This window comes from Heteronotia binoei, chromosome 8 (assembly GCF_032191835.1).
Source record: "Heteronotia binoei isolate CCM8104 ecotype False Entrance Well chromosome 8, APGP_CSIRO_Hbin_v1, whole genome shotgun sequence".
In the NCBI taxonomy this organism is placed as follows: Eukaryota; Metazoa; Chordata; class Lepidosauria; order Squamata; family Gekkonidae; genus Heteronotia; species Heteronotia binoei.
The window spans coordinates 5,724,557-5,744,420 of NC_083230.1; the positions used below are offsets into that span (position 1 = coordinate 5,724,557).

Genomic DNA, 19,864 nt, shown 5'->3' on the forward strand with positions numbered 1-19,864 from the left:
TCCAACTTGCCAAAAAATTTTGCGCCGGCTAGGGTGGCTAAAACATGGCTGACGATGGGCACAGGGTATGTGTGGGCCTGAAGAGCCTTGTTGAGGGTGCACTTATAGTCTGCACAAATCCGCACCTCCCCACTGGGCTTGACTGGAGTCACGATGGGAGTTTCCCAGGTTGCGTGGGTGACAGGCTCTAGTATTCCCTGTGCAATCAGTTTATCCAGTTCCTCCTCAATTTTAGGCTTGAGCGCGAATGGAACTCGCTGCGCTTTAAGCCTAATAGGCCGCACTGTGGGGTCGAGGTGTAGTGTAACCGGGGGACCCGTGTAGCAGGCCAAGGTGCCATCGAAAACGGCCGGGAACTCTTTGCAAACCTTGTTAAAGTCCACTCCGACAGTCTTATTGACCCCCCTGATCTCTATTCCCAGGGGCTTGAACCAGTCGAGACCGAAAAGGTTTGTAAGGTGGTTCTTGACCACTAGCACTTGTAGCTGGCCCTTGAACCCCTTGTATTGGGCTGGGACCGGGCCCACTCCCAAGATAGACACCTTATTCTTCTGGAAGTCCACGAAGGTAAACCCCGGGTCCCTGAGACAAGGCCTCAGCCTGGTGGGAATTTTAAAAAATGTCTCTGCCGCTATAATAGATGATGCTGACCCAGAGTCCACCTCCATTTGGCAGGGCACCCCCCCGATCCCTACATTGACCCGGATTTTGGAGGGCCTGACTGGCGAGGGTAGGTACTGTACCGGGTATGGGTGGGCGTGGAGAGCGTCGGTCTCGAAGTCTGGCTGGCCTTCGGAGTGCGCAGATCTTTGCGGGACGCGTGCTCGGGATTTGGATCTGCAGACACAGGCAATGTGGCCTTCCTTGTTGCAGAGTTGACAGGTGGCATTCCGGAATCGGCAGGTCTTCCGCTCGTGCTGGCCCCCGCAACTTGCACATGCAGGTAGTGTCTTGTGTCTCATGCCCTGTGGGACATGGGTGGTCTTCCTTCCTGCTGAACGATAGCCGGTTTGTAGAGCTTTGTCCTCGTCTGAGTCCTCTGTAGATGGTTCAGGGTTGATCTGGTGTGCCGCAGCCTGTCTTGTCAGCCGTGGCTCTGCTGATCTGCCCTTCTCCCAGCTGGTGGCCACATCGATTGCCTTTGTTAGGTCGCACTCGGAGAGGGACAGGAGTTTCTGTACTAGTTTTTCGTCCCTCAAGCCCCATACAAACTGGTCGAGAAGGGCTTCGTTGAGGTCTGCGAAACTGCATTGGCTTGCCACCCGGCGCAGGCTTTTCAAGAACGCCATCGTGGTTTCGCCTGCCTTCTGTGTCCTTTGTCGGAAGTCCCAGTGCCGGGTGAGCTTGGTTGGCTGGGGCTGGAAATACTTCTCCAGAGCGCTGATGATGTCGTCCACCAGCGTCTCTGAGAGCTTCCTGGGTTGGAGAAGAGCCCTGGCTAAGTCCACGGTCTCCGTGCCACACGTACTGATAAGCAGAGCTCTCTGCATGGTAGTCTCTGTAATCTTCCGGAAGGTCAGGTATGACTGGAAGCCTTCGACCCACGAGTCCCACAGCTCGAGGCGATCGATGCTAAAGGGCTGTAGGAGGTTGGCTGGAGCCTCCATTCTTGGCAGCGTGTCTGGGCGGCTTGCGAGCTGGGGTGTGCGCAGAGCGGAGGTGCGGACCCAGATGGCTTGGATTTAGCCACCTTTCCGTGTTCCTGGTTCTGTTGCTGGTTCTTACTGGCATCCCATCCTCGTCGCCAGTGTAAAGTACTGGGGTTGGCGCAGTAAGAGACCAGAGTCGGAGAGTGATTTCAGCAAGCTTTACTTCAGGAACACACACACGGACTGAGCTCTATTCAAACTTCCCGCTCTTTTATACAATTCTTGCCCCCTTCTGATTGGTCCTTAACTATCTACATGGATTGGCTATTTACAGGGCCCTAAGGGCCTATCAGAGTACAGTATGAGCCTAGATGTTGATTGGCTACTTATGTTTCAATCCTTCCCCTGATTGGGCACGCTTAGGCCTTCTCTGGAACCCTGGTGTGGAGTTCAAGCTCTGGCTTGTTCAGCTTCCCTCCAAAAGTAACAGTTCCCTCCAAAAGTAACAGTTCTCCCATTTGAGCCTAGGACACAACAGGGAGATTGAATCTCAACTCTGCCATTGAAGCATGCTGGGATGACCTAGTACCAGTCACACTTTCAGCCTAATCTACCTTGCAGGATTGTCACAATGACAGAGTGAAGGAATAGAAAATAATGTAAACCACTTTGAGTCCCCACTGGACTCAACGGTAGGGTTGCCAAGTCCAATTCAAGAAATATCTGGGGACTTTGGGGGTGGAGCCAGGAGACATTGGGGGTGGAGCCAGGAACAAGGGTGTGACAAGCATAATTGAACTCCAAGGGAGTTCTGGCCATCACATTTAAAGGGACAGCAAACCTTTTTAAATGTCTTCCTTCCATAGGAAATAATGAAGGATAGGGGCACCTTCTTTTGGGGCTCATAGAATTGGACCCCCTGGTCCAATTGTTTTGAATCTTGGGGGGTACTTTGGGGAGAGGCACTAGATACTATACTGAAAATTTGGTGCCTCTACTTCAAAAAACAACTCCCCCAGAGCCCCCGAAACCTCCAGATCAATTCCCCCTTATACCCTATGAAAAATTGATCTCCACATAAGGAATAATGACGTGCTCATCAGATGTTCCTCCCCCCCCACCCCCCGTTTCTGGTGACTCTGAAATGAGGGATTGGCCTCCTACTCATGAGTTGCAGCCAACTTCTTCCAAGTAACACAGACACCCCATCCCAAGAGGAAGCCTTTCAATCGGAGACTGGAGCCTCCAGGGGGGAATGTCACATGATGGCTTCGGGGGCAGGGCTTCCCCTCACCGGCCAGCTGACTGGGGGCGGGAAGGAGCCTGGGAAAGCAGAAGAACCCCTGCTGGGACCTGGGGATTGGCAAGCCTACTCAAAGGCCAGATATAAAATAGGTAATAAAAGAAATGTATAACCCAGAAAAGAATTAAGTGGCCTTGTATTTATTTCCTGAGGATTAAAAAAATGGAGACAATGTGGCAAAGTGGCCTGAGATTCTCTTAGAAGCTGATTGTTTTACAAATTTTGATCTGTTGGGGGGGGGGGGAGGAGACATATAAAAGGAATTATTTAAAAAAAATTAATCTTAAAATCATTATATCTAAGCAAATTAAACAGAGATTCCAGAGTACAGAGTAATGTCTAATCCATAATAAGTAGGGGGTGTGCAGCAATCAGTATTTTTTAGGTTTGGGTATATAGAAATTCCTAATATTCTTTTTTTTAAAAAAACCATTCAAGCAGAACATGAAATCATATGTCAGTCTAATTAATGCCATACAGAATAAGCCTTATTCAAAAATCTTCCTTCTAGAACCATGGAGGATTAAATATTTAATCTTGCAAACAGAAAAGTGCTAATGGGGTAAAGACCTCAGGAGAGAAATACTGAATGACAAGGTTGAACAAACTCAATGAGCTCTAAGTGACAAACTTTCATTATCCATTCCTAAAACATGCCTTTTAATCAAAGAGAAGGCTTTTGTTTTACCCATACCAACTAGAGACAGTTTCTTATCTATAGCTGTCATACAAACTAGAGACAGTTTCTTATCTATAGCTTTCATCCAGTTTGATCTGAAAGTGTCTCGTTTCAGAGCAGCTAATAATCCCTCCTCAACAAAAGACAATTTTAATCTCAGATTAAAGGCATAAAGTCATGCTCTTGCTTCTAGTTATGTGGCACCAAATTCTGCGCATAGTACAACATTTGAGACAATATGATAAAAAGTGAGGTCTTTTTTCTTTTGAGTACAGTTTAGGGGATACGCTACTGGCCAGACTGAAATGGGGATGGGAATAATCAATTCCAGCAGCATGGAAGCCAGAAACTGAAAGGCAATTATCTAAAGACTGGTTTACAGGGCCTCTCTAAGCAGAGTTACACCCTCCTAAACCCATTGACTTCACTAGTAGACTTTAAATTTCCCTGAATAATGCAGAGATGAGAATTACTCCTGCTCTTACTTTCCCTATAAAGTTTCTTTCTCCTTTTAATAAGTTTAAATTACAATAGTGGAAGTACTATATATTACACTCAAGATGTGGCACTGAAGCTCAATGAGTAGAATCATGTATTTGAATGCTGCCACAATTTGTACAGGACCCTTTCAATTCAGCCTTCCTTTGTAACAAAATGGTACAGAACTAAAAGGCATACAATATTATTACATTATAAAAGCATAGGCTTGCCAATCGCCAGGTCCCAGCGAGGATTCTCCCTCTTTCCCAGGCTCCTTCCCGCCCCCAGTCAGCTGGCTGGCGGGGGGGGGAGGGTGGGGAAGCCCTGCCCCCCACAGCCATAATGTGCCTTTCCCCCTCCAGAGGCTTCAGTCTCTACTTGAGAAAGCCTCCCTCTTTGGATGGCCTTTAAGGCTGAAGGGGAGGGGGGAGGAGGCAGAACAACATGGCTGTGAAAGGCGCCCAGACCCTCCATTTGTTGCACAATCCTTGCAGAGGTCGTTTGCAGAGTATGAAGGTAAACTTGAACCTTTGGTTGCCCTGTGTTACTGTGAAAAACTTGGAAGTTCAGCAACTCATGAGTAGAGGTGCAAATTCCCAGGTGGGAAAGTCAATACACACAGGAAACCACAGCGTATAGATAATTATTAATACAGAAACCACTGTGTTAAAGCATTACAAAAACTCATGCTATATGAATCACTCCACATTTATCTCAATACACTTGTTATATTGTATACATTCCAGTTCTCTTGTATTATTCAAAGTCCAAAGTTCATGAAAATAATTATCCACTCCGGATGCTTGAAAGTAAACAATAAAGTACCAATCCTTGCTGTATTCTGTGTATTCTTTCTCAGACGCACGAGATACCATGAAGAAATGAATTCTCTTCCAGGCAGAAATCCTCTAATCCAACCGGTGCAGTGACACGAAACCAGCTGCAGTCATGTTTCATTCCAACTTCCACTTGGCCGCAACAATCAACTAGAAACCAGTGCTAAGGCAACAGCTCTTATTTGCCTCTTTGTGCTAATTGAAATTGACAAGCTGTTGCGAATGAGAGCTGTTGCCTAGTTGATTGTTGCAGCCAAGTGGAAGTTGGAATGAAACACGACTACGGCTGGTTTCGTGTCGCTGCACCGGTTGGATTAGAGGATTTCTGCCTGGAAGAGAATTCATTTCTTCACGGTATCTCCTGCGTCTGAGAAAGAATACACAGAATACAGCAAGGATTGGTACTTTATTGTTTATTTTCAAGCATCCAGAGTGGATAATTATTTTCATGAAGTTTGGACTTTGAATAATACAAGAGAACTGGAATGTATATAATGTAACAAGTGTATTGAGATAAATGTGGAGTGATTCATATAGCATGAGTTTTTGTAATGCTTTAACACAGTGGTTTCTGTATTGATAATCCCCAGGTGGGGGCAAGGGAGCCCCGGTTTGGAGGCCCTCTGGAGCTGCAAGGTCATCAGAAATGGGAGTGGGGGGAGGGAGGGAAATGTCTGCTGGATCATAGGGTATAATGGAGAATTAATCCCGGGGTATCTGGGGCTCTGGAGAGATGGTCTTTTGAGGTAGAGGTACCAAGTTTTCAGTGTAGCATCTGATGTGTCTCCTCAAAATGCTCTCCATGTTTCAAAAGGATTGGACTATGGGGTCCAATTTTATGAGCCCCAAAAGAAGGTGCCCCTATCCTTCATTATTTCTAATGTAGGGAAGGCATTAAAAAGGTATGTGGTCCCCTTAAATGTGATGGCCAGAACTTCCTTTGGAATTCAATTGTGCTTGTCACAACTTTGCTTATGGCTCTACCCCCAAAGTCTCCTGGCTCCATCCCCAAAGTCCCCAGATATTTCTTGAATTGGACGTGGCAACCCTATAAAAGCACCAACCCAAATGGCACCAAGCTCTTGGCCAAAAACATACCAGATTGCCCCAACACAACATGCTGCACCTCAGAGTAAATCCACCATGCAGATGGTATTTGTAGATCAGATAGCCCCTGGTGAATAAAAACATAGATTCAAGCCACATAGGGCAAAGGCAGGCCAAAGCCTCATTACTGCTTTGAGGAAAAGGAGAAAGATCAGTACTTAAACAGCCTCAACAACAACACTCTTAATGAAATGCCATCTAGCAAGGAAGACATCAACCATGAAAAAATGCTCTAATACAGGGGTGGCCAACAGTAGTTCTCCAGATATTTTTTGCCTACAACTCCCATCAGCCCAACAATTGGTCATGCTGGCTGGGGCTGATGGGAGTTGTAGGCAAAAAACATCTGGAGAGCTACCGTTGGCCACCCCTGCATATGTAAAAGAAGAACTTTATATGTAAGGATGGCTTCTTCAGTAATGTGGACAGTTTATTTGAAGCTCCGTATGCTTGCATGAGTAGTGCTCGAGATGGTGGAGTCCAGCATAATGCTCTTTTACTTTGATTGTGTATCTGTCTTAAACATTTAATCAGTGGTGCAGTCCAGAGTTGTTATAACATATATTTCTTCTTTTCCCCAAGAGTTAAAGACAGTTCCTGGTAACATACCTCCAGATGTAGTTAAACTCGATCTTTCTAACAATAAAATCAAGCAGCTACGACCGAAGGAATTTGAAGACATTCATGACCTGAAGGTATTAAATCTTAGTAGTAATGGAATAGTTCACATAGATCCAGGTGAGCAAACTTGATAATTGTATAGGCCATTAATATACGTTCATAGCTGAAATAACATTGTGGTGTAACAGTTGTTTTCCTCAAAGAAGGATTTAAAAAAACATACAAAGTAAATCTCTAGATATAATTTGTATACTTGACAGTCCTGTTGCTTTCTTACTGTGGAACGCAGGAACAGCTGCACTTGGGAATGAGTTTCTAACTGTCTGAGTCAAAGTCAGGTTAGAGAAACCTAGCCACTTCACGTAAGTGTGTAGTGTGCCCCTGTCAGATTGTTTGAATTTCTGTTTTGGCTCAGAACGACAATACTTACTTATTTAGTCTTCTGTCTAGAAAATTTGCTTCTGCTTTGCTATCCCCAAGAACAGACCAAAGTGGATTATCCTGCCCCCCACCCCAAAAAAAGAAAGAATGATAACAATAATACATTCCAATCACAATACAATCACGAGAGCAGTTGTGACAGAGAAAAGAATATAATAACAAAGCAAACATGGACTCTGCCCAACCCTCCTGAAACTCTACAAAATAAAGGGAGGGACAGGTGGGGAAATCCACAAGCCCGAATGAGGCTGGTAATGCAGCAGGGCCCCTTTTAACCCAGCCAGGTGGACCAGAAGGAAGACTCCTGTGTGGCCCATTGGCTTAGCCCAAGCCTGCTTGGTTTGAGCTGGGGGGGGGGGGTAAGGGGGGTCCACAAAGGAATAAAGACCTCTCCAACCATTGCCTGCTGCATTGCCAGTCCCAGAGATGGCCAAGTACACATCACCTCTCTTCTTGCCTTCTTGTGGGCCTGCAAATGGGGCTCCAGTAAATCTGGGACCCTGGGCTTCCAAACTACCAGTGAAGATCCTTTCCCCAAGCCCTGCTCTCTGTGTCACCTCCAGCAGAGGTGGGACAGGTAGCAACCTGAGAAAGATGCTTTGTTTTTTGAGCTGGTGCCTCAGCTTTGGGGTGCTCTCCCCTCTGAAGGTTGCCCAGTACTTGCTTTAGTGTCTTTAAGGTGCCAGACAAAAACATTTCCTTTCATTCAAGATTTTAATGGAAGGGTTTTAATAATTGTTTTTATGCCCTCCTTCTAACTCATAACTGTTTTATGAAAGCTGTTTTATGTTCCTCATAGACATTGTCTTTTTAGACATTGTCTTCTGAATATTACATATATACACACACATACAGAAAGAGAGGGAGGGAGGGGGGTCATTTTGTAGAAAAATAGATGGTGGAGCTCATTTAGGGATTGTTATGCAGTTGCACCTACTATTCAATGGACAAGGTGGGAAGAAGGAGGTGCACTCTCAGAAAGGTTCAGGAGCTGTGCTCCTGTGAGCTCCCACTGAATCTGAGGCCTGTGTGTGTGTGTTGCTGTTTTATTCCTGGTGCTAATTGTATCCTTTGTTGTCTATGATTTGAGTGTTTCTTTTTACTTTGTGAGTAAGGTTGCCAGAAAAAGACTTGTTGCAGTGGGAGCATTTGGGGGATGGAGTCTGGAGAAACAGCATTGCACAATGACATGCTATTACTTTCCGCTAGGAATCCAGGAGTGACATCATAGCATTGCATGACACTCTTGGAATTCTTCAGATCTCTAAACCACAGAGATCAGTAAAATTCCTGACACATCACACAATGTCAATTCCACTTCCAGGAAATGATGTAGGGCTTTTTTTGTAGAAAAAGCCAGCAGGAACTCGTTTGCATCTTAGGCCACACCCCCTGACACCAAGCCAGCCAGAACTATGTTCCTGTGTGTTCCTGCTCAAAAAAAGCCTTGGATGTTCCCACATTATGCAATGTCTGCCCCCGTTTTCTCCCTGCTGTTCCACTCAGAGCCAGGGGGGATGGGAAGCAATTCCCACGTTTGCAATTCCCTTCAGAAGGTCTCTGGAGAACTGCATATACATCTTCTAGACAAATAAGTAAGGAGCAGGTGAAATATTTAAATTAATCATCATTTTAAGTATATTTTTTTACCCCTGCAGCTGCATTTTCTGGACTCATCAATCTGGAAGAACTAAACTTATCTAACAACTCCCTGCAAAATTTTGAATATGGAGTATTAGAAGACTTGTACTTTTTGAAAATACTGTGGCTCAGAGAAAATCCTTGGAAATGTGACTACAACATTCATTACCTTTTCTACTGGTTGAAGCATCACTACAGTGTTCACTACAGTGGTTTGGAATGCAGAAAGCCAGAGGAATACAAAGGTTGGCTGGTTGGAAGATATGTACGGAGTTATTATGAAGAGTGTCCCAAAGGCAGGCTCTCTGTTTATCCAGAAACATTTGAACAAGACACAGGTGATGAAGAATGGGAAAGGCTCAAGGAACCACAAAGAACAGCAAAGAAACATGGTGTAGTTGTAACTGTAATTGGTTAATTTGGGGGTATTTTTATTGCTACATTAAAGCCTGTGATACTTGTTTCTATGAGAAAAAAGTTGTTTTTTTAAAGTTGTGTTTGTTCATAAGGTAATATCTACCTAAAATATGTTTCATTTATTAAACAAAAGATGGCATTGTTTACTTATTTCTTTATAAATTTACTATTTTTAATCTTTTGGGGTCATTTTTGCAGTGTCTGGTAATAATTTGTAGAAGTTCAATACAAAGGGGTATGATTTACTGCAATTATCTTACATACTCCAATGCTAAGACAATGCAGTAAGATTAAGCTGTTTAGACGACTGGACTCAAGCCTTCTAGTTGACAAAGACAGGACTGTAAACACATTTCAAAATTTTCTCGTCTCTTGAATCAACATATTAGTTGAATCTGACAGTTGCACAAGTGTCTGTGCAGCAAGATTTCCCCTTCTTCCCTCTTCCCTCCATCTCAGTGGTACTGACAAAACTACATTTGCAATTACCATCAACCTGAAGACCTACATGATGACTACAGTAGACCCTTTATGCCACCCCTCTAAACACACACATGTAGTAAGATATAATAATAAGGAATAATAAATGTATTAATAATAAATTTCTACCTAAAACTACCTGTGAGTACATAGGGTGTTATCTCCCATTGCTTTGTTTAAAACAATTGATTATACTGTAATATATTGTAATAACACATTATCATTTGTTATTAAAAATTAATACATATACATTACATTTTCTCCATCCCTCCCCCCTTTTGGTGACCCCCCGGCAGTGTATTTTATTTAATTTGTTAAAAAGGTAAAACTTTATCTACTAAAGAATCTTACTTCATAGAAAAAACATCAAAAAGAAAAGAAAAAACCATAGGTTACAGTTATAATCCATCTTCATAGTAGTCCTTAAATCATTAACAAAAAACCTGAAAAAGATACATTCCAATAATCTCGCTTTTTTACTATAATCCATATAAAGTTTCTTTAGAGATTAACCATTGTCAAAAATCGCCAAATATCCTTTAACATTCCATTGTTTTTCAACATACTTTTGGAACTTTGCCCACTCATTTTTGAACTTCTCTAAATCTTGTTCTTTTAAGATTCTTGTAAACTTGTCCATTTCACTCCAATGCATAACTTTCAAAGTCCACTCCCACATTTCTGGTATTTTGTCTTGTTTCCACATCTGCACATATAATGTCCATGCAGCTGAAAGCATATACCAAATTATCGTTCAATCTTGTTTTAAAAATGTTTCCATTTGTAATCCCAACAAAAAAAATGTCTGGTGCCTTCTTAATATTATATCCCAAAATTTTCGAAATCTCTTGCTGAATCATTTGCCAAAATTGTTTTGCCTTTTCACAAGTCCACCACATATGGTAGAAAGATCCTTCTTGTTTTTTACATTTCCAACATCTATCCGACACCTGATTGTTCATTTTTGCCAGTTTCTTAGGTGTCATATACCACCTATATAACATTTTAAAGCAATTTTCCTTAATTTTATAACATGTAGATATTTTCATAGAGTTCTTCCACAAATGTTCCCATGACTCCATCTGTATTTCTTTATTTATATTTATCGCCCATTTTATCATTTGTGATTTAACTACTTCATCTTCCATAGACCATTTCAGTAAAAGTTTATATGTCTTTGAAATCAGCTTTTCATTCTCCCCAAACAGCATTCTCTCCAGTTCTGTTTGTTCTTGTCTTATTCCATATTTCTTAATGGTCTGTTCAAGCAAACTCTTTATTTGTTGCAATTGAAACCAATTATATTTATACTGTATTTCCTCGGCCGATTTTAATTCCACCTTTCCTTCTTGAATTTTTAAAAGCTGTTTATATTATAACCACTTCTCTTTAATATCTGAATACAATTTTATTACTTCTGTTGGCACAATCCAAAGCGGTCTTCTCTCATCTCCATATCTTTTATATTTTGACCAAGTATTTAACAAATTACTACTTATATAATGATGTGAGAAGAAACCATCCATCTTATTTTTCCCATAGTACATGTAAGCATGCCATCCAAAAACATTTCCATGACCTTCTAATGCTAGTAATTTTCTATTTAGTAATATCATCCATTCCTTAATCCACACCAGGCATACTGCATCATGATACAGCTTTAAATTAGGCAGTTGAAATCCGCCCCTTTCTTTCACATCTGTCAGGATTTTCATTTTGATTCTTGGTTTTTTCCCGGCCCATACAAATTCTGAAAGTTTTCTTTGCCATTTTTTAAATTGTTTGTTGTCTTTCACTATTGGAATTGTTTGAAACAGGAACATAATTCTCGGTAAGACATTCATCTTGATTGCAGAAATTCTGTTCAGCATAGACAAATTCAATTTATTCCATTTTATCAACTCTCCATTGATCTTACGCCAGAATTTCTCATAATTATTTTAGTACAAATCAATATTTTTTGTTATTTTCACACCTAAATATTTTACTTTAGAGGTAACTTCACACTCTGTTAACCTCTGTAGTTCTTCCTGTTTGCTCTTTGACATATTTTTGCACAAAATTTTCGATTTTTCTTTGTTTATGTAAAAGCCTGCCAATTCTCCATATTCTTGCATCTTACGAAGCAACAATGGTGTTACATGAGTGGAATTTTCATTTACAAACATTACATCATCTGCAAATGCTCTGTATTTACAAAAAAAATCCTTTCACTTTCAGTCCCTCTATCTCTTTATCTTCTTGAATTTGCATTAGCAAAACCTCTAAAGTCATTATAAATATCAGTGGAGATAGAGGGCAACCTTGTCTTGTTCCTTTACTTATTATCATTTTTTTCATTAAATCTGCATTAATACAGAGCCTTCCTTGTTGTTCAAAATATATCGCCTTTACCATTCTTATAAAATCTTCTCCCAGTCTCAGTGTCTCCATCACTGCAAACATAAAGTCCCCATGCACATTATCAAATGCTTGCTTTGCGTCTGCAAAGAATAATGCTACTTCTTTTTCAGGATGTTTCTCATAATATTCAATAACGTCTATAACTGTTCTAATATTATCTCTAATTTGTCTTCTGGGAAGAAATCCTGCTTGTTCTTCTTTAATAAAACTGCTCAAATACTGCTTAAGGCACTCTGCCAGAATTCTTGCATATATTTTATAGTCATGGTTAAGAAATGAAATTGGTCTGTAGTTTTTTACATTTGTAGCATCTGTCTTCTTTAGGTATCATTACTGCTTCTTTCCATGTGTTGGGAATTTTCCCATCTGTTCTTATAATGTTCATCAGTTTCTGAAGTTTTGGTAATAACACCTCTGCAAGAACTTTATAAAATTTTGCCGTAAAGCCATCTGGACCGGGTGCTTTTCCTAACTTCATTGAGTTAATCACCTCCTCAATTTCTCCTCTTTCAATTGGTTTATTCAACACCTTCTCCATGTTTTCTGTTAAGGGATTTACCTTAATTTTCTGTAGATACGCATCAATTTTTTTTCCGTCCAATCTTTGACTTTTAAATAGCGTGGCATAGTATTTATAAAATTCCCTTTTAATTCCTTCATGATCAACAATATCCTTTCCTCCCAACACAATTTTGTTAATTACTTTATTCTCCCTTCTTTTTTTCATTTGCCAAGCCAGATATTTTCCAGGTTTATTCATTCCTTTAAAAGATTTCTGTTGGAGTCTTTTTAAATTCCATTCCACCTCTTTATTCAACAAATGTCTCAATTGGCTTTGTAATATTGTAATCTCTCTTATAATTTTCTTTTTCCCAGGTCTCTTCTTAAGCTCCTTCTCCTTTTTTCCAATTTCTTTCTGAATATCCATCATTTGCTTATTTTTGGCTCTTTTATCTTTATTATTCAATGTAATTAAAATGCCCCTCATTTCCGTTGTAGGCATCCCACACAGTTTGAAATTGAGTGTCCTCATTTTCATTTATTTGGAAGAAGCATTTAGTTTTCTTTTCCAGAGACACCACTATCTCCTGTTTCTGTAGCAAATCCTCATTTATCCGCCATCTTGGAGTCTTTTTTGCTGATTTTGCAGACCACATTATTGGATTGTGGTCTGCCCCTATTTTAGGAAGTAGCTCTATTTTCTTCGTTAATAGTCCAAGATCTTTTGTAGTCCATATCACATCAATTCTTAAAAAATAATTATGCCTTATTGAAAAATAAGTATAGTCACGTTCTTTGGGGTTTAATTCCCTCCAAATGTCTTCTAAACTCTCTTGTTTTACCAGCTCAAAAAATGACTTTGGTAATTTTCCTTTATTATTTTTTTCCCCAGACTTGTCCAAAGTATTTTTTACTGTTCCGTTAAAATCTCCCATTATCATAATTTGTTCATACACCACTTGGTCTAATTGTTGAATAATATCTTTTTAAAAAGAATCTTTTGCTCCATTTGGGGCATATACTCCAGACAACAAAGTTCTTTTGAAGTTCAACATCACTTCCACCGCAATATATCTACCATTATCATCTTTAAAAATTAATTTTGGATCTAATTCTTGTTTGATATAAAAAACAGCCCCCCCTTTTTTTCTCCTTGGCCAATGAACAAAATTCCATCCCAAGTTGTTTATTCCACAAAAATTTATAATTTGTTTGTTTGATATGTACTTCTTACAGACAAATTATGTTACATTTTTGTTTCCCAGTCCAATGAAAAGTTGCCCTTTTTTGTGGTGAATTTAGTCCATTTATATTAAAAGATATTAATTTGTAATCCATAATGGATTTTATTCTTGATCTGTTCCCCCAAATTCCTTATGATCCCCCCAAAACTTTGTCATTTCCTGGGTATTTGTGATGGTAAATCTCTGTCCTTTATATTCAAAACTTAAATCTTCAGGGAGTATCCATCTGTATCTCATTTCATTTTCTCTCAGCTTTTTTGTCAACTTTTTATAGTCTCCTGTCACTGATGACTTTCCTTGGCAATTCTTTCATGATTCTTACACTACTGCCATCCACCTCCAATGTACTCTCGAATTGTTTACTCAGAATCTTTCCCACCAAATCTCTTGTCACAAATCTTACTACTACATCTCTTGGTAGTTTATTTCTTCTGGCATATTCCGAATTTACTCTGTAGATGTAGTCATAGAGATTAGTTTCATCTAGGTCTTCATCTAAAAATTTAGCAATGATTTTTATTATATATGTCCTTAAATCAGTCTCAATAGATTCAGGTACCCCTCTTAACTGTATCTGATTTTCCATTAGTTTACAGTCAAGTAGTAGTGCTTTCTCCTGAATTTTATTGAATAGTGGAATCCACTATGTCTATTCTTGTACCTTGGTGTTTCACCTTTTCTTCCACCTCTTGAACTTTCTTTATCGCTGCTTGAGAATCTTTTCTAATATCTTCAATTTCTTTTTTAATTTCCTTTTTAACCCCTTCTGCACTGGACTCAATGTCTTTTTTAATTCTTTATTTCTATTTTTGACTCCTTTATTATCTTTACCAATCTTGCTTCCATAGCATCCATTGCCTCCTACCATTTGGCCATTTTTGCTTCTTCAAGTGACCCAGCCCTCATTCGAATCTGCTTTGTTGCTGATTTTTGCACAGACATCCCTATTTGCCCATTGCTTAAATAGGCTCCAAAGTTGACCTCTCAGATTCAATTTTCAAATACATAGTCTTATAGATTGTATGAGCCCAAAATCACCGTTCCCTGATGCTCCCAAGTCCAGATATTATTATTTTTTTAATTTTATTCCTTCAAAATGGTGCCCGCAACTTTTCTGTCCTTTAAAAAAAAAATTCCTTTTTTCTCCAAAACTGCACCAAAGTTGATTCTAAACATATAATCCAATAGATTTCACCTTTTAATAATGATATCTGCTAGCTCCACTATTTTTTAAAGTCCCAATTTCTTTTAATTAATTTTTAAATTTTTGACCTTCTTTTAATGGCCACCAATACTTCTCTAAGATTTAAAGTCCTAGAGAGGGCTGGGAGACTTGCTATTTTCCGTTCTCTTAATGGCTTCTTCCTTCCTTTCTTGCCACGAAGTCTCGTTTTCAATGGTTAAGAAGTCTCACGTTATTTCTATGATGCCATTTCCTGTGTTGTCTTCACCAAGTCAGCAGTTCTCTTCGGAGGGGGTTGTCTGCTCTCGACCACAGGTATTCAAAACAATAATTGTTTTTCCTCTTTTAATCTTATTCCTCCAATTTCACCAGTCCCAATAGTACCCCCTCCTTTATCTTCCTTTGTTTAAGATGATATAATTGGATCTAATTTATTTTAAATTAGTCTTATATTAGTCCCGAAGTGATAGATATAGATCTTTTACCTTCAATGCCAATATCCTTCTGCACACTGCTCTTTTCGAAGATAGATGTTAATCAGTCCCAAAGAAGCTTTGAATCTTGGTGAATTTAAGTCAAATTAAATACCTCCGAAATCCTCTGTAGATGATTGAATTCAGTCCTTCTCCGGGGAATCTTCAAAGCCAAAAAGGAACCCCACTGGAGTCCCTAGTCAGCCAAAGTAAATCCCCTCAGAACTTGATATGCATATCTTAGCCTTCTCCCTGCCTGGAAGAAGTAGGCAGCACATGTTGCAATCACCTTCTCTGCCCAGAACAGAGGCTCTGGTCTGCTCCTCTGCGGAGAAGCAGCTCAATCTGCCATGACCAAAACCTGGAAGTCTCGGGTGTTATCTCCCATTGCCGAACCATAGCTAGCCCTTATGTGAGGGGAAGGACATGCAAGTCAGACTTATGACACAAAACAGCATTCAGGCTTTTCAGTTCTCCAGAACTCTTTATAATGTTGTATGTTAAAAGATAAATGCTTCCTTGTGTTAAAAGCAGCCTTCAAGTTGAACTCTAGTGTTACAAGAGACAGGGCAATTGGCACCTCTCTTAGTGCTACGTGGGAATCACCAGCCAATCACAAACCACACTGGGCAATAGCCTTTCTTGAAACATGCCTTGGGAAATGTTGATACGATTGCCAACCTCCAGGTGGTGGCTGAAGATCTCCTAGGATTACAACTGATCTCCAAGCAACAGAGATCAGTTCACCTGGAGAAATGGCTGCTTTGGAAGGCGGGCTCTATGGCATTACACCCACTCACTGTTTGTTTACTGTTGGCAGAAAGTGATCACCAATCATGATGATTCAGATACCTTGCCTTTCAGTTGTCAATGAGCATGCCATGTACAAGGAACAGTGAGTTACAATGCGACCTCTTTAACAGTTTTAAATTTTAAAAAACAAGGGTTTATACTAATATGGAAGAAGCAGAGGGGGAGAGAAATAAACTACAATCCCCACAAGGCTGCATGACAATATGTATATTCAAATTAATCAGAATGCAGACTGCTCAGGCATTAGCAGATACCACCTTTTATTTTAGGGCGCCCAGAAACACCAAAGGAAGAAGTCTACAGAATCAGCAATGTGCTTCCTAAGTGGGAAGCAGCAGTGATGCCGGGCACAGTAACAGGGCTGGGGGCAGGATGTAATCACTCTTGTGTAGTCATCTTTTCTGCCACTTGAACATGCATCTTTCTTGCACTTTGTTGGTAAGTTTCCTTTTAAAAATATATCTTCAGTGCTGACAGAAGAGGAATCTTTGTGGGGACTGGAGAAAGATCGAAAAAGCTAGCTGTGTGGGGTTTTTTTTTGGGGGGGGGGGTACCGTACAGCTATTGTAGCACTTGAAAATCTTGAAAACCCTGCTTGATATTGTGGTCAGAAGCAGCCTGCTCCTAAATATTAAACACAGCAGAAGGCTGTCGTTTGTTACTGACAAGAGAAAGGCAGTCTTCACATTCTCAGAAGTACTTCCTATTTTTTTTTTCTCAGGTCCACTACTGAAAATAGACTTCTAGCCCTGTTTTGGGCTTGTCTTGGGACAAAATAAATTAGGAGGAAGTAGAACAGGCAATAAGAGCTTGCTTACAACAAGGAGAGACCAAGGGCTTGTTTTCATGAAGTGTAGAGGTGGACAGAAAATAAATGGATTTTAGAGGGGAACAGCAGATATATGATCCTTGGTCATTTGGTGAATCAGTGCTTTTTTCCTGAACAGTCCTGTGGTTTTAATCTGTGTGAAACTGTAAATCCTGCATCTTGATTCTAAGTAGATGGTGCAAGAGAAGACTGCAATTGTTCAGTGGTGAGGGGAAAGCAGTCTGCATATACTCAGATGTACTTAGGAGTGTTTGGGTGAATTCATACACACTAAATAATGTGCTTTGCAACTGGATTTTTACTGTGTAAGAATAGCAAAGAAATCTACTTGCAAACAGTCACCATGTGAAAGCTTCCCGAGTCAAATACTGACTGATATTGGACTAGTCATATACTACTGTAGTTCAGTTTTCCTCCACAGCTGTAAATGGGAACTGTCCTCTACCTGGGAGGGCATCATCAAAATTGTACCTTTCTGGGATAACGACAGTAATTATTTGCCATTCAGCTAGTTGAGTTTGGTATACAAGTGGTTGGACTCTTATGAAATCACACTCTTTTTATAGACTGACAGAATTTAAATAAAAATATTCCTTGTAATTTTATCCTTGCGATCAGTATCATGGATTAGAAATGCTTTGTACATTACAGTGTATTTTGAGTATCACTCAGCAAATATTAGTCACTCTTGAGGTAACACTGAGTGGTCAAAGTCTGGTAAGAAGATTGATTACTTCATATGCCTTAGTCCAACTATGACATAATCCTCTATGGGACCCACAAAGAATGCATATGGATGCTGAACAAAAAATGTATTGTTATAGAAGATGAGATGATCAAGTCCTTCCAATCTTTCTGATTACAACGTTGCAAGGAATCTAGCATGGAACTTTTGAACAAAAAACCATGTCATTTTGGTTTCGTCATGTGTTTCTCTTGGAGTTATCCTCTTTTTCCTGATGCAGACTATAACATGAAAGATAGAAATTCAGCAATAACAGCTTCTCTTGTGATTGAATCTGCATGACAAAGCAAGCTTCTCAATGCTCCCAGGCCCCCTCAGGCCCAAACCCATCGATCCTCTAGTCACAGCCCACTCCAAGATGAAATGTCTGGTTAATCGCAATTAGTGGAACGCATTGCACTGGTAAGAGATTGCCTGTTGTGAATTGTTCAAATGCAATTGAAAGAGGTAGTCAAACAGGGGCTTGCTAGTGCAGGCAGATGGTTGCTGAGCTGGATGTTGTTCCAAGGGATATTTCCTTTGAAGAGTAAAGAAAAGGGGGGTATCCAGGGGTTTCCTCAGTGGAGAAATTTCAGTGAGAAAGGGTTGGGTGTGGGAGCGGCCCAACCCTACCCAGCAGAGGTGGCCATCGCCCCCTCAAATGCCACAGGCTAGAAGGAGGGAGTGGGAGGGGCAACAGGAGACCTGGAGCTGACCTTGTAGCCCAGCAAGGGGAGCTCGGCCAACTTTCCCACCCTGACCAGGATCAGGCAGGAGGGACGGGGTCTGAGAACACCCACTCACTCTGGACACTGGTGGGAGGGCAGGAGACTTGTGGCCACACAAATGAGGTCAGGCCAGATGACAACCTTGCTAACCAGTATTCCAGGGGAATGGCATTGACAGTAGCAAGGAACTAGGCGATGTACTCTCTCACCATCACCTCTGCTGAATCCTCTGCCATTGCATGCCTGGCACCTCCACCACTGCTGACCTCTCAGTTCACCACTGACAACCAGTAATGGGGCTTCTCTGTGGCTGGGCTCTTTGAGGCAGAGGTGCTAGGCTGCAGCTTCTCCTCTTCCTCCCCAGACTCTTCCATCCACTGTTCCCTCTGGCAACTTCCGTGGGCCTGTACCCTCTTCACTTCCTTGCAGAGCTCACAATTCCTTTGCATGAGCTCCGCACTCCAGAGAGCAATGCTGCCTTTTATTTGGGGGGGGGGGGGGGGGTCACAGATACAGGCCTTCTTGTACTCACTTTCCTTGAAGAGAGGATGCAACCTGATGGTGATGTCCACCTGCAACTCTCTGCAAAGGCCCTGACCCTTGGGAGAACAGGAGCCCTCCTGGGACCCAGTGCCAGTGCAGAAGTCAGTGCCCAGCCCAGCCTTGAACAAGACTGGCTGTATGGGCACAGAACATATTGGTGGTGTCAATTGAGGGCCTTGAGGACACACACTATTTAGGAGGAGGAGGAGGATGTTGGATTTATACCCTGCCTTTTACTCAGAGTCTCGAAGCAGCTTACAATCCCCCTCCCTTTCTCTCCCCACAGCAGACACCTTGTGAGGTAGGTGGAACTGAGAGAGCCCTCAGAGAACTGCTCTTCGAAGAACAACTCTGTGAGAATTGTGGCTGATCCGAGATCACCCAGCTGGCTTCAAGTGGAGGAGCGGGGAATCAAACCCAGTTCTCCCAGATTAGAGTTTGTGCACTTTACCAATACACCAAACTGGACCAGCTGGAAAGGATCAGCCAGTCGTTGGAGCTGAGGCTGAGCTCCTCTTCTCTATGCAGGATGGTCATGGAGGGGATAACATCCTGCACCACACTCTTCTGCTCCACTAAATGTGCTGTCATGGTGTAGGTTGAGTTCCTGCAGATGGGTAAGTCCAGGGTGAGCTGGACTTTCAGGCTCCTCCCCCTCTATCTGCCACAAGCACAGCAGACATTCAAATCTGATGCTGCACAAACAGCCAGGTGCCAGCAGATCTCAAGCAAGCACCACATCTTAAGGTGGCGCAGGGTCCCAGTTGGCCCTGACAGCGCTCCCCACTCCCAGAGCATCCTTCACCACCAAGTGAAGCATGTGCACCAG

The 19,864-nt window shown here is 41.5% G+C and overlaps 2 protein-coding genes across 2 annotated transcripts in view; one reads left to right on the forward strand and one right to left on the reverse strand.

Annotated features, from left to right (window-relative positions):
• Nucleotides 1-9,290, forward strand: part of LRRC17 (leucine rich repeat containing 17) — a 59,394-nt gene extending 50,104 nt beyond the window's left edge. Inside the window, exons 3-4 of the mRNA XM_060244691.1 lie at nucleotides 6,577-6,732; nucleotides 8,715-9,290. Coding sequence (XP_060100674.1) covers nucleotides 6,577-6,732; nucleotides 8,715-9,115 — 557 coding nt within the window. The 3' untranslated portion in view covers nucleotides 9,116-9,290. The remainder of the gene's footprint in view (nucleotides 1-6,576; nucleotides 6,733-8,714) is intronic.
• The window catches only part of FBXL13 (F-box and leucine rich repeat protein 13), a 253,544-nt gene that overhangs the window by 150,675 nt on the left and 83,005 nt on the right, over nucleotides 1-19,864 (reverse strand). The window lies entirely within an intron of this gene.